The sequence below is a fragment of the Schistocerca americana genome, chromosome 2 (genome assembly GCF_021461395.2).
Source record: "Schistocerca americana isolate TAMUIC-IGC-003095 chromosome 2, iqSchAmer2.1, whole genome shotgun sequence".
NCBI lineage: Eukaryota > Metazoa > Arthropoda > Insecta > Orthoptera > Acrididae > Schistocerca > Schistocerca americana.
This window is the reverse complement of record NC_060120.1, coordinates 608891217-608905526: the sequence shown is the minus strand read 5'-3', so window position 1 is coordinate 608905526 and position 14310 is coordinate 608891217. Positions and strand designations below refer to the sequence as shown.

The following is a 14310-nucleotide window of genomic DNA, read 5'->3' as shown; positions in this document are numbered from 1 at the left end:
CATTGCACAGGAAGACGTGCATATATCGTCCAGAGTTCGTAGTAGGAAAGAAAAGTTACAAAGTGGGGCAGTGTCGTGTGGAACTGGGATGAATACTACTTGAAGTGGAAAAGCTGAAAGTGATGGGATTATAATGTTGTGACTATTCCTATGTTGTATTCCATGTTGCAGTGTGGTGTATGTCATGTAATTTAAGTATGTGTAGTTTGCATGGGAGAGTAGCAAGGTAGTTTCAGAGGTAGTGGGTTATGCATGTTCCTTTTGTACCACTCGGTCTGGAGGAAAGTTTCGTGATGATGGTTGTGAGAGTCGAAGTGTGAGATATAGCAAAAGATCACCATCCTATCCAGAAAGTGCACTGTAGCATTAAATAATTACGAGACCATAAGATAGAGAATCGCCAATGTAAAGCCATGCCCACTGGGCGGAATTTCTCATGTGTTATTGATGTAGGTTATAGAATTTGTGTGTTTAGGTTATAGAATTTATCGGAATAAATAAGATAGTGAAAAGAAAAAGATTGGTGGCCTTTTCCTTCGAATAGTGTGTTGCCATGATACCCAGAATTTATAATGTGTGCGCCATCCATATACAGTGCGATGGCCACGTGTTGATCAAAGCCGTTGAATAGGAACGAAAATGTGGTATTGCCAGTGCGTAGTGAACAGAGTTGTGTAAATTACTAATAGTCAGAAATGTGTTTCCGTTGCGCAATATCCAAGCAGGAGAATAACTTCTAACTTAATTGTGAGTACTAGAGTTCATGTTACTTGATAACAAAAAAATGAATCCACTCGCTTGGCAGACCACTCATCTTGCAGGCCTGACTGCTTGATGCCACAGTATGAGCAAGGCATGCGGGTGCCTCTCAGTATAGCACCTGTTGTAAAAATACTGCCAGCATTTACTTTCTTGATAGGTTCCCGGGAATTACGCCGGATAATATTGTAGAAACTGCACAATATTTCAGTGAGACAACTGCCCGCCATCTTCAGGTGCTACTGTCGCGTCGCTGAGAAGCTCGCCAATTTATATGCTAGCTTTCTAGAACAGCGCAGGCGCCAGCAGGGCACAACGTCATCGAAGACCAATCGTAGACAGCGTCGAATACCAGAGCCCTCTGCTGGAGAAACGGGTCGCGGTCTGCGGAAGCGCGCCGCGGCGCGGGAAAATGCGGCCGGGAGCGACGGACCCCGTTCGCGCGCGCGAGGTGTTGGCGCGCGATTTAAGCATCTGCGCTAAGGCTTCCCATCTGCTTTGACTCGGTGCGGTTGCTAAACTGCGGCTGACGATTCCTTAGTGCCGCCAAGGCTGGCTCCCTGGCTTTGCTCAGGTGAATCCCCGTGTCTCTGTTTATTAGGTCACTGCTTATACGTATTTCGACCGCCTCTTTGATGATGGAGTCCCAGTATGTGGAAGCATGCGAGAGGATCTTGCTTTCTTCGTAATTCATGCCGTGTCCCGTGTCAAGGCAATGTTCAGCAACCGCAGATTTCTCTGGCTGACCCAACCTCGTGTGACGTTTATGTTCGTCGCATCTGTCTTTGACCGTACGACACGTCTGGCCAATATAAGATTTCCCACACTGGCACGGGATTTTGTATATTCCTGGTCTCCTCAGGCCGAGGTTGTCTTAACCCAGCCCAGCATTGATTGCACTCGCGCTAGAGGCAGGAAAACACATTTAATCCGGTATTTCTTGAAAATTCTGCCCATCTTAAAAGACATGCCACCGACATACGGTAGAAAAACCAACCCCGTGGTGTTCTCTGCTTCTTCAGGCTGTTCTTGAGGTTTGGAGCGTGCTGGTCGAAATGCGTTCCGGATCTGCTTCTCGGAGTACCCGTTCTGGGCAAACACAGAGCGGAGATGGCTAAGCTCTTCCAATAAGCTGTCCTGATCTGAGATGGCTCTAGCCCTATGCACTAGCGTCCGTAATACACCGCTGCGCTGTGAGGGATGATGACAGCTCGTAGCTTGTAAATACAAGTCTGTGTGCGTAGGCTTCCGGAACACACTGTGACCCAAGGAGCCGTCTCCTTTTCTACGAACCAAGACATCCAGAAACGGGAGCTCACCATCTTTTTCTACCTCCATGGTGAAACAGATGCTTGGATGGAGGGAGTTCAGATGTTCCAGGGAAGAAGGAAGCGTTGCTGTCCCATGCGGCCATACCACAAACGTATCATCTACATATCTCCAAAAACATTTGGGTTTCAAAAACGCCGTCTGAAGTGCTTTGTCCTCCAAATCTTCCATAAAAAGATTTTCTACTATGGGAGACAGGGGGCTACCCACAGCAACACCGTCAGTCTGCTCAAAATACTGGTCGTTAAACAAAAAGTAAGTCGAGGTAAACACGTGTTTGAAAAGGTGTAAGACGTCCTCTTCCAGCTTACCTCCTATGAGTTGTAATGAGTCCATCAGAGGGAGCCATGTGAACAAAGAAACCACATCGAAACTCACTAGTAAGTCGATAGATTCAGGACGCAGGTTCTTCAGTCGCCGTATAAAATCTTCTGAGTTTCGAATATGGTGTTCACATTTCCACACCATGGGACTCAGAAGAGAAGCCAGATGTTTAGCTAGGTGGTATGTTGGGGCACCTATATTACTGACGATAGGGCGAAGTGGAACATTCTCCGTATGTATCTTTGGCAGGCCATAAAGTCGTGGCGGAACTGGTGCTCGTTCTCTTAAACTCTTCTTCAGATGGTCAGGAAGTTGGCTGGATTTGAGGAGAGCGGATGTCTTCCGTTGTACGGCATCCGTCGGATCTATCTGGAGACGACGATACGCTGTATCCTGTAGTAAGTCCATCATCTTGCCAAAATAAGATGTAGCAGGCAGAAGAACAGTGGCGTTACCCTTGTCAGCTGGTAAAATTACTATATCATTGTCTTCTTTTAAAGAACGTAGCGCTCTTCTTTCTTCAATGGTGACGTTCTGCTTGGGTGCAGGCATCCTGGTTATTGATCTGCAAGCCTCTCGCCTTATTTCTTCAGCAGCATCATTCGGAAGTTTTAAAACACCTTGCTCAACGGCACTGATGAACTCCTTGATGGGCAAGGTCTTGGGAGTAGGCGCAAAATTAAGTCCCTTTTCTAACACTGACATTGCAGCGTCACTCAGTGGTTTATCTGTGAGATTAAACACAGTCCGTCTGCTAAATTTCTCTTCTTGCAATGACCGGTGTGTGAGGCGTTGGAACTTAGAGGTTTGACGCGCCGTAATTTGCTGCCGCGCGCAGTCCGAAAGCGCCCAAGTAGAGCTGTCCACCCACTCCCAGGAATCCGCTGACAGACACGACGAGATCTTCAGGTGAAGTGAGAGCAGGCTTCTGGAGACTTGGTCAAATACTCGTCTAGTATAACGGATTCTTTCTCTCACCAGTGCCCTGCTTGCTCGTTGTTTAATTCTCCTGGCCGCCACAGGGTCCACATAATGGGTAAACTTGGCGAAAGTCGGTGTAGTTTGCTGGTCCCGACATCTCAGTAAGAACGCGAGAGAGCACAACTGTCTCTCCCTTTTGTTGCGGAGTTTATCGAACTCACGTACTGTGTTGACCATCTCCTCCCCGCAGAGGTACCAGATGTGCTGTTTGAGGGGAACCTATCAAGAAGATGCAGCGCCGGGAAAGCCTCAAACAGCACAGCATTTACTTTATTAGGTCTTAATCATTACTCTTTATTCATATTGTCACTATAGTAATCTAATTTTCTTATTTAAACTGTTGTCATGATGTAACTCTGATGTGTGAAATGCTGCATGTGTGGAACACTGGTCCGATGTGAGAGAGGGCCTGATGGCCCTAATCTGGTCAGGTTAAATAAATAAATAGTGTGTAACAAAAGACACTGTATGTTACACATTGATGGTAGGATTCTAAGGGCATAACGTGCTAATGACATGCTGTTTGCAAGTACCTTGTGCTTACACCACTTCAACTGAGAATCAATATTCATTCCTAGAAATTTTGCATTTGTTACACAGTCAATACAGGTGCCATCTACATTTATTTTAACATTGTCATTTTCCCTCTTCAAACCGAAATTCATGGCATTATTAGTTTGCTTCATGTTCAATGTCACTTTATTGCTTATTGATCAATTGTAAGCTTCCTTGATACCTTCATTTGCTTTCTCTGCAAGGAGTTCTCTCCTTTTCTCAGTGACTATTATACCGCTGCCATCAGCAAAGAGAATTTATTCACCATCAGTAACACTACTGGGAAAGTCATTGATGTATATCAGGAATAGTATTGGTCCTAATAAGCTACCTTGTGGACACCTATATTAATGTATTTTGGTTCTGATAAGTTTTTTACTAAATGGTTAGATCTATTTGAAGTATGTGTTATCTCTACTCTTTGTACTCTATCTGCTAGGTATGATTGAAACCAGTCGTTAGCTACCCCTCTTATTCCTAATGTTTCTAATTTATTTAACAGTATCTTGTGGTCAACTGTATCAGAGGCCTTAGAAAGACCCAGAAATATGCCTGTGACACACTCATCTTTGTCAAGAGTATCAAGTACAACCTTCGTGAATTCTACTATGGCTGACTCCGTATTTTTGCCACTTCGGAAACCAAACTGTGATTTGCTTAGAAGATTGTATTTATTCAGGTAATTCATTAATCTGTCATTCATAATAGCTTCTATATTTTTGAGAATGCTGACAGCAGGGAAATGGGCTGGTAATTTTCTATATCTTCTGCGTTACCTTTTTTAAGCAAAGGAACAACTCTTGCCTGTTTTAACTGCTCTGGAAATATCCCTGAAGTGAAGGATCCATTTATTATAATTGTTAAGGGGCCTTGTATAATCTGTATGCATTGTTTCAGTACACATTGGTACTTCATGTAAGCCTACTAACTTTTTATTTTTTATTTTTGAACAGTTTTATTGACTTCATTCTCTGAGGTTGGAAGTAATATCATTGTATTTAGTGCAACAGTATTTACTGATGTTATATTTGTTTTGGGGAATGTTTGCTGCAACTTCTCTGCAGTACTTGAAAAATGCTCGTGTACATAGTTTGCTAAGTGTTGTGGATCATTTATTACCTTATCCCCCTCCCTTAGCAGTATGTTATTCTGCATTTCTTTGCCTCTCCCTGTTTCCTTTTTTATAACATCCCAGTCTGCTCTGCTTTTATTCTCTGCATTATTTAGTCATCAAATGACTTTTTTGCAGCAATCAGCACCTTCCTAAAGATCTTTTTGTATCTATGACAGAAATTTAAGAATTCTGGATCATTGCATCTCTTTTTCATGGAACTGAGGTATTTAAGTGTTTGGGAGGACTTCTTAATACCTGCTGTTATCCATCTGTTTTTGTGAGATGTTGATACAGACATGCATAATTTTGGAAATGTGTTTTCAAAGTTCAATTTATACAATATGGAGAATTTAGAGAATTTCATATTCACATTGGTTTCCTTATACACTTCATCCCAGCTTTGTTTTGCTAGTTCCTCTGAAAAATCTTTTATTTTGATTTCTCATAGGTGTCGTTTGTAGGCTTGTAGTTTAGGGAATGATTTGAGGCCTGATTTTACTGTTGTTATTTGACAGAGATGGTCTGATAGTCCGAGATCTTTTACAGCTACATCACATTTTTCCCTGTCCATATTTGTGGCCACATTGTCAAAAACTGATACAGTCACTGCAGTAACCCTTGTTGCACTATTTACCAATAGGGACATACCAAAACTTTGAAGGATATTTGTGAGGGTCCTGTTGGATTCATTTATGATATCAGTCTTGATGATAATGTTCCCACACAGAATAATGTTGACCTTTGTACTTGAGACTATATCTTGAACTTCTGTTAAGTTAATGAAAAAAGTGTCGACACTACCACTGGGAGATCTGTACACACATAAAATGATTAATTTCATGGTGATATCAAGCACTGTTAATTCAATAGCTGATATTTCAAAGTGTTTGTATTCGCTTACTGTACTGAGGTCATGTCTTGATTTGAACTGTGTTCCTTTTCTGATATAAAAGCATGATCCTCCACACCTTGAAGCACTTCTGCAGTAAGAGTTTGCCCTTTTATATGATGACAACACTACATGTTGCCTTTCTGTCTCTCTACACCAGTGCTCAGGAACACAAACTACTGTGCAGTTCATAGATTGGAGGTCAAATTCTAATAGCTATATTTTATTTTTTATTGATTGCATGTTTTGGTGCAGGATTATTAAGTCTGTGAAATGCCCCATGTTATTATTTCCAATTTTTGGTTTTCTTTGTGACATGTGGTATGTACGATATTTGGAGTGTTAAAATCTGTCTTGTGAGTGAGTGTTTCAGTATTTTGTCAAGTGCTGGAGATATTCTTTAGGCAGGGGAACCTGTCGTCTAGATTTATCCTAAAAAAGACTTAATTTTCCTACCGATGACAACAGGTATTTGACCATGTGTGGCCTGAGATCCACCCCCTATACTTTCATGAATCAGCTGCACCAATCTTCCCCTCCCAGTCCTGTTTATGTGTAGACCATGCCTAGTGAAACCCCATCTGTTGATAGTACCGACAGGCATCAGAGGAACATGAACAAAGTTGGATGCCCTTGGAGCCATCCCTAACTCCACACTGATTCGCCTCACAGCTCCATCAATGTGTGGCCGATCATGACGCCAGAACAGCTCAACAAAGTGTATGTTGGTGCCATGAGTCATGAAAGCTATCTTGTCCAGGTCACCACCTACGTCATGCACCCCACCCACTATCACTACATGGTCCTCTTTTGTAAAGTCCTTACATAAAGACCCTAAGTCCCCTATCACATGGCTTAGCCCTGCATTTGGCTTGAAGATACTGGTGGCATGGTATGCTGCCCCTAAACTTTCCTGTAACTGAGGGCCTACACATCATCCATGGCTACTACCTAGCAGCACTTTCTTCTTCCTAACACTTTGTACACTCCTAGGCGTTTTGGCCTCGGTTGAAGTGCGCTGCATATTTTCTGCTCCTCGTTCTACCTGAGGCTCGTCTCCACTTAACTCTGGCAGTGGTAGATACCTGTTATTGGTGTTGATGATAAAACTGTCAGCTCGCGTTCTCTTTCTTCCTATCGTCCTACCAGCTGCCAGTTCCCAACCATCTTCCCCCCCCCCCCACCCCCTATCTCTCTTTATCCTTATCAGTTCCTTCCTTGCTTCCTCCAACTTTGCTTGAAGGCACAGATTTTCCTTTCCTGGTCCCTAATCAATATGTTCCTCCTGTACGCTGAAGTTCCAGGAGAGAGCCTCTTCTGTTCTCCCAACGTTCTCCCCACTGCATCTCTCTCTCTCTCTCTCTCTCTCTCTCTCTCTCTCTCTCTCTCTCTCTCTCTCTCTCTCCCCTCCCAGTGAAACTATTTCCTTCAAGATTGGCAACAAATCCCTCTACTCATTACCCTATAACAGCTCTCACATTTCTCACTCATGATCAGTTTCGAAAGAATAATTAATTTTAAAGAATTTTTTTAAAATTTGTCAAGGACGTGAGATTGGCTGTATGTAAACAAAAAAGGCACAAAGATCCTACGTGCGGCCGTTGTTGTTTTTGTACTGATTTAGACAATGGCAGAAGAATGAATTAGTAATTACTTTGCTTTTAGAGAATTTACGTATCAAGCGTGTTTGGTTAGGTTTTTAATCGTTTATAGCTTGGAAAATTTAGGCCTAGATCGCGTCTATCTAACTTGTAAACAATACGAAATGTGTTAGTTAAATACGATTTAGAAACGTTTAATTACACATTTATTGCGACAATAGACACTGATGAAACTAGTAGCTGTCTTTTTTTAACGAATTTTGCACTATCAAGAAAACTTGAATAGAATTTTTTGTGTTTGTCACGCAAAATTTCGGGTTATGTCGCGAAGTTTTTTCAAGAACAAGCTCTGCTGGGACGCTAATACCCAGTTGTGCGACAAGAACGGACACTACAACTAGTATACGAAACAAAGAAAATTTAAATTTGACACTATTTCCTCTCAAGTTCTTTTAGCGGACGAAGAAAATACCTATGATCTCACACAGCAGCCATCTTGAATGTGTACCCAAAACTTAACGTTCCTAAAATAATATTCGAATCCATACATTCTGTACTCACTAGACGAACTAGTAGCAACGCAAAAAGGGAGAATTACAGCTGAACAAATGCAGGAATCCCGCGATAGACAACATCATAGTATTACATCTATAAGGGTGATTTCTACCACTGCTGTACCCGTTCTCATTGCGATTTGTGCAGTCTACTTCTGTTTCAAACGAAAGTCAGTGCACGCTCAGATTTACCTGTGCATCAGATGCCCATGATTGCTTTGTAAATAAGCCTCAGACATAGTAAGCAATTGAATGTAAAACTAATATGAACCTATAAGTATATGTGTTTGTGAGAAATTACTTCTGCAAAGAATTACACATACCATCGAAATATCAATTGTTGAAAATTATGTAAATTAGCTGTATAGATAGAATAACTAAATTGGATAATGTGTAACTACTGGTGCGAAATATGTAGGATGAGGTTATTACAGGAACTCCAAACCGAAAAATTCGAGACGAATTTTCTGAAGGAGATAATCCCAGTGGGCACATAAAATTCGCCCATGTCCTACCATCCCAGCTCCCGGAAGAAGAACCGCCTGTCTCAATGTCCAGGAGACTGCCAGCTAGTGGGAAGGAGCGAGCTGCAGCAAACACAGAAGCCATCGCTGTAAGGGGGAACGCCCAGGTCCGCAAGTAAAGCATAACATCATGGAAACCGAGAGAGACCGTCATACTAATGACAAAGCAGAAGGTGGCAAGGAAGGCTAGGTACAACGCAACAATAACTATACAGGTGCTGAAACAGCAGAAAAGAGCCTCTGAAATATGAAGTTGCGAAAGTCTGAAGTCACTAGAAGAGCTGATAGCGAGGGAACACCAGGACAAATGATGTCATAGCTATCCCCACCACAGCAGAGCACATGGGAAGTGCCAACATGAATACCATTAAGCTTATTAATAAACGTCTGATTGTTGGGTGCCGATTGCCGACTGATCAATGTATAACATCAGCCCTTGTGTCGCTGCAGTTATCCAGTGAGAAGTGAGGTTATGGAGGTAGATCCTCAGTACATCTAGCTTTCTTCGGTCATCTATGGAACCATGAGTCCAGCTGTGAGGACATTGCTGCTGCCAGCTGCCCTTCCAGCTTCCGAGGCAACGCTGATGAGGTGTGGAGGCCGCCATCACCCTGCAGGCCTGCTGGAGGCTTCACCTGCATGACCTGGATGCTGTCCGTCATGCGCCTTCGAGAGGGGGAGGAGGGCGGCACTGCTGTTACTCATCCCGTTCTTGTGAAGATACCAACATCGCTGGCTCCTGTCTGTTTCAAAAGGGGCTCAGAGCCGAATCCTGCGAGCCAGTGACTACTTCAGGTGGACCTGGGACGAGACTCCTGAGTGCAAATCTTCGATGTCAATGAGAGAACTTTGGAGATCGACACATAGAGCTTGAGGCAGCTGGAGCCCATAGGCTGACGACCACCCCATGACGCAATAGCTGATGCCGAACCCTTCGCCGCACTGGCGGTAATGCCCATGCCAGTAGAGCCGCTGCTGACGCGGCGCTGCTCCGTCGGCCCGGCTGAGGCATGGTTTTCTAGAAGACGATCCTGTATTACTGTCTAACAAATGCGTTATTATCAATGATGTTTTCTAGGCGCTCTCAAGCATAACTAGGTTCTGATCACCGTATCCCACCTGGCTCCCTCCTGTCGACTGTAGGAGTCTGGGACCGGACTCCCATAGTGCAATTTCTCATATGAATTGCGACTTGAAGATGATAAACAGACAAGAGTAAAAAAACAAGTATATGGTGTTACAGAAGAATGCTGAATATTAGGTAGAACCATTAGATAACTTATGAAAAGAAAAATGTTGATAGAACACATTCTGTCACATCGAGAAATAGTTAATTGTAAAATGAAAGAAGTGTAATGGCGAAAATTGCAGAGGGAGCCCAGGACTTGACTACAGTAAAGTGGATACAGGTTGGAATAGTTATCCAGAGGTGGAGAGACTTGTGCATAATAGCCTAGATGGAGACCTGCATCGCTCCAATCTTCAGACCGAAGACAACAACAACAAAAACAACAACGCAGTCCAGAGTATGTAGCCAAGGATGGAATGGCAGAGTGGTAAGTCCTGGCAGTATTAAGTTATTACAGATGGAGCACATCTCATTGGGTAGGAAGTGAGAATGGAAACTGCTATTCGTTTGTTTACAAAAGCATTTGTCATTTAACCGTTTGCCTCAAGTGATTTAGGGAAATCAATGTCACCCTAATTCTTCAAAGCCGAACGGAAATTTGAACCAAACTCTACATTTACTTCAGTAGAACTACAACTCTGCATAAGGGTTGACCATATTTCACTAATTATCCCCATCATGGTAAAATAAGTGTGTATCAGGAAGTAATGTGCGTCCAAACAGGTCTTGCAATATACACTCCCGTAATTCCAGAAGACGTCACACCATGTGCGCACTTGAACGATTTTCCCTCTCTCTCTCTCTCCTCTCTCTCTCTCTCTCTCTCTCTCTCTCTCTCTCTCTCTCTCTCTCTCTCTCTCTCTCTCCCCCTTCTGTAAGACATTATGAAAAGGTCTCTTTTTTTCTGAATCAGTATAATGATAGTACAATTTAAGCTAGGAACCAACAGCTGTTTAATGAGTGGCCTGGAATTTTAGGCGACAGTCCAATGTTATCCCAACGCATCTCACAAGAACTGTGGACAAGGATTTTATACTGAACATTGTTTCGTTTCATAGTTGCTACAGGACACAACGGCTTACCTCGTTGAAAACACCGATTCTCGTCAGAACACAAAGGATAAGCAACGTCGGGGGCGGTCAGTACTTGGTTGAGTAATTGCCTGGGTATGCCACATACTGTTGACAGTTTTCACTTTGCCTTTTAAGGCAAATGGAAGGACGGATTGTGGCGTGGAGTCCATGATCATCTGTCTTTGTGCCAGTGTGCTGGATTAAATTCCAAACCACTCTGCTGTATCTGATGAAGTAAGGGTACGTGACACTGTTGATGGTGATCTGTCTGTCGGACACGGAAGTTCAGCTCGGCGTTACCCCTTGGTGTTATTCGGGAGCTACAGGCTATTTGCTCACACTTGGAGAACACAAGGAAGCATGTGGTTTGTGTTGTGTCTAGACAAGACAGCCTAGACACAATGAGAGGAAGCCGAAAGGCACGCGCTACGCTCACGCCGATGGGCGTGAGGTCTGAAACAGGATACGTAATGAATGCTATAAAGAAAAGTACGTAGCTTCTGGAATACTTAACTTTAATCCATCCTTTTGGTACATCTGGAGATTGTGGCGATACAAGTGAGACTCTTTAGATACATGCAATGTTACTAATGGCGCCTTGCTAGGTCGTAGCCATTGACTTAGCTGAAGGCTATTCTAACTATTGGCTCGGCTAATGAGCAATGCTTCGTCCATGTAGTCGCTAGCAAAGTCGTCCGTACAACTGGGGCGAGTGCTCGTCCGTATCTCGAGACCTGCCTTGTGGTGGCGCTCGGTCTGCGATCACACAGTGGCGACACGCGGGTCCGACATGTACTAATGGACCGCGGCCGATTTAAAACTACCACCTAGCAAGTGTGGTGTCTGGCGGTGACACCACAGTTTGTGCAGCACTGGGCTCCAGCACATTTCTGTCACGTTGCTCGACATGCATTGGATGACATCTACCGTGACAGACGAATAGATACGGCAAAACTAGTTCTATGCCACCCTGTTCTCCCGACCGCAGTCCTCAGCGATAATCAACCTCTGGCAGAGGCCAGTGAAACCATTTGACTCCGTCCGAGCGTGTTTGAAAGGGAGTCCTCTTCCACAAACGTAAATGATTCGACGAGTGTATGTGTTTGTATAACAGTTTTTTCCTTCTTTTAGTACAAGGATTCCGCTTACAATGTTAGTAAAAGTGTTTCTACAATGCTCATATCAGTAGCGATGTATGCTCTTTGATTTTGCACGCAGTATTTTTGTCTTTTTATATCATCATGAAATACGAGGGCTACGTGAAAATTTCTCGACCTGATAGTAAAAGACTGGTTTTTTAAAGCCCAAAAACACACTTTTCCGTTGACAAGATCAATGTACTGCGTCCAGAGTTGTTCAAGGGAGGGCATTCCATCTCTCTAATGAGATTCCCGAAGCTCTGCAAAATGGAAATCGTCCACGAATACTCTACTTCGAAAAAAAAATCATTTTTTATACTTTTAGATGCGTATGAACTTCAGTAAATCTGCTTTAGTGCTCACTGCGCAACCACGTGATGCTCTTGACAGCTGTTAAACAGACGCCTGTGGTTATAGCTATGTAATATGATCACTCACAAGTAGGATACAGGAAAAAGAGAGACACAGGTAATATGCAACATTTATTTATTCATTTAACAAGTATAAAACCCATTTGAACTTATAAAAAATAACATTTGAACTGCTATATATAGAGTATTAACCTCCGTAAGGTCTCGCCAGTCTACATAATAGCGAGCCGTTCACTCCCGCCATTGCGGTCCCTAACACAGCGTCCGCACAATGACGCTACAGACCTCCGACCCTCTTGCTCGCTCGCAATCACCGTCCATTGTATCTAACTGGTCGGACACAAACACCTAATAACGGCTAATGACAATTGACATCGAAAATAATATCCTTTGTCAATCCAGTCAATAATATTCCGGCAAACGCGATCACCTATTGTTCTCCCTGGCGCAACAGGTGGAAAAAATATATATATTTTCCCGTTGTCGAGGGGAGTGAGGAAACGGAGATTAAGGTACTATGCTTTTACTGTTCTCGTTAACTGCACATACTTGTCGTAAACCAACTTGGTAAAACATTTGTACTATCTGGGAAACAGTCTTATCTTTACTGAGCAAATGCTGTGAATCTGAATTGAGGTAATGGTCTGACGCCAAAGATGAATTGGAAGAAATGATGCCTGTTGCGTTGCTAAGAAACATACCTGAGATTCAATTGTCATGGATCATAAAGCGACAGAATCGCCTTCTACGGACCAAAAAAAAAAATTCATAGTTGCACAGTTTGCTTTGAAATAAGAGTTGTAATGCATCAAAACTGAAATACCACCATGTTGAACGTATAAAAAATTAATAAGCATATAATGTTAAAAAACCCAATCAATACATAATTAAAAAGAAAATAGATACAAGTAGTTTCACTATGCCCCAAAGTATATAATAAATTCAAAGAAAATAAGGATACCCAGAAAAAAGCTGCTAACAAAAATATAAGAATTCTTTGGCAAATGTGAGCATCGTCACTGGAAAGCACTAACTTCCCAATTTCTTAAGTAGATTCCCCACGATTTACTTAAATAACCGGCCTGAGGCACTGTCTGTTAATAGGAGTCGAAAGCGATATTCGATATTCTAGGTGAATACGTCAAATGAAACAGGGACTTATGAAGCAGAAATAAACTGTGTTACGAGCAGGAAACGTAGACGTAAACGTATTCTCCATGTGAAATGAAATGTTAGTTGCGTAAATGTCTAAATGGAATGGAGGTACAGCGCAGAGGAAGCAAAGGTGATGCATGAACAGTTCCTCGTAAGTAGCGAACTTGTTACTCACCAACAAGGAAGGTGGGACTTTCAAAGAGAGCAATTTTCTTTTCTCATAAATGTGTTTGATCATCTCGAAAATATTGATACGGACTGGCCTAATCTTATGACTGATGCACAGTCTTTCACCCACATAAGCCAAAACAAATTACTCTTCGTATATTCAATCTTATTATGGAGTACCGGGAACTTCGGTTCAGATTATTGACTTGACGGAAGCATTTAGAATGTAAGCTACAGATGCATCTCCAGGAAGAGGAAAAAATGTATGAAGGACGTATTCAGCTTGGTTTGCCTTTTTTGAAGCGCACCTTACAATCTCATTGTTTATACTGAACTTAGCTGGAACTAAACTGAACATTGTAACTCTTTTAAAGTACAAAGCGAATATAATTATGCCTCAGAGTCCAGAATGAAAAGTTTCACGCCAGTGTCGCTCTCTGGACCATCCTCTCCACCTTCGACTTGTTCTTCAGGCTGCCGCTACGGGACTTCTCGAACTTCTGGTAGCTGCAACACACAAAATAACTTTTAATACCTTTCATACTATTAGTTTACAAGTGGTTCAAAATACCAGTACAGAAATACATTGAATCGTTGAAGGTGAATGTTCTGTGGAAGTAGATACGACAGTATACATATATATTG

The 14310-nt window shown here is 42.6% G+C and overlaps 1 protein-coding gene across 2 annotated transcripts in view; it reads right to left on the bottom strand.

Annotated features, from left to right (window-relative positions):
* Window positions 1-12440: 12440 nt before the first annotated feature.
* LOC124594977 (peroxisome biogenesis factor 1) overlaps window positions 12441-14310 on the bottom strand; it is a 383457-nt gene continuing 381587 nt past the window's right edge. For both annotated transcript variants that reach the window (XM_047133503.1, XM_047133504.1), the window contains one exon: window positions 12441-14172. In XM_047133503.1, the coding sequence (XP_046989459.1) occupies window positions 14085-14172 (88 nt within the window). In that variant the 3' untranslated portion in view covers window positions 12441-14084. The remainder of the gene's footprint in view (window positions 14173-14310) is intronic.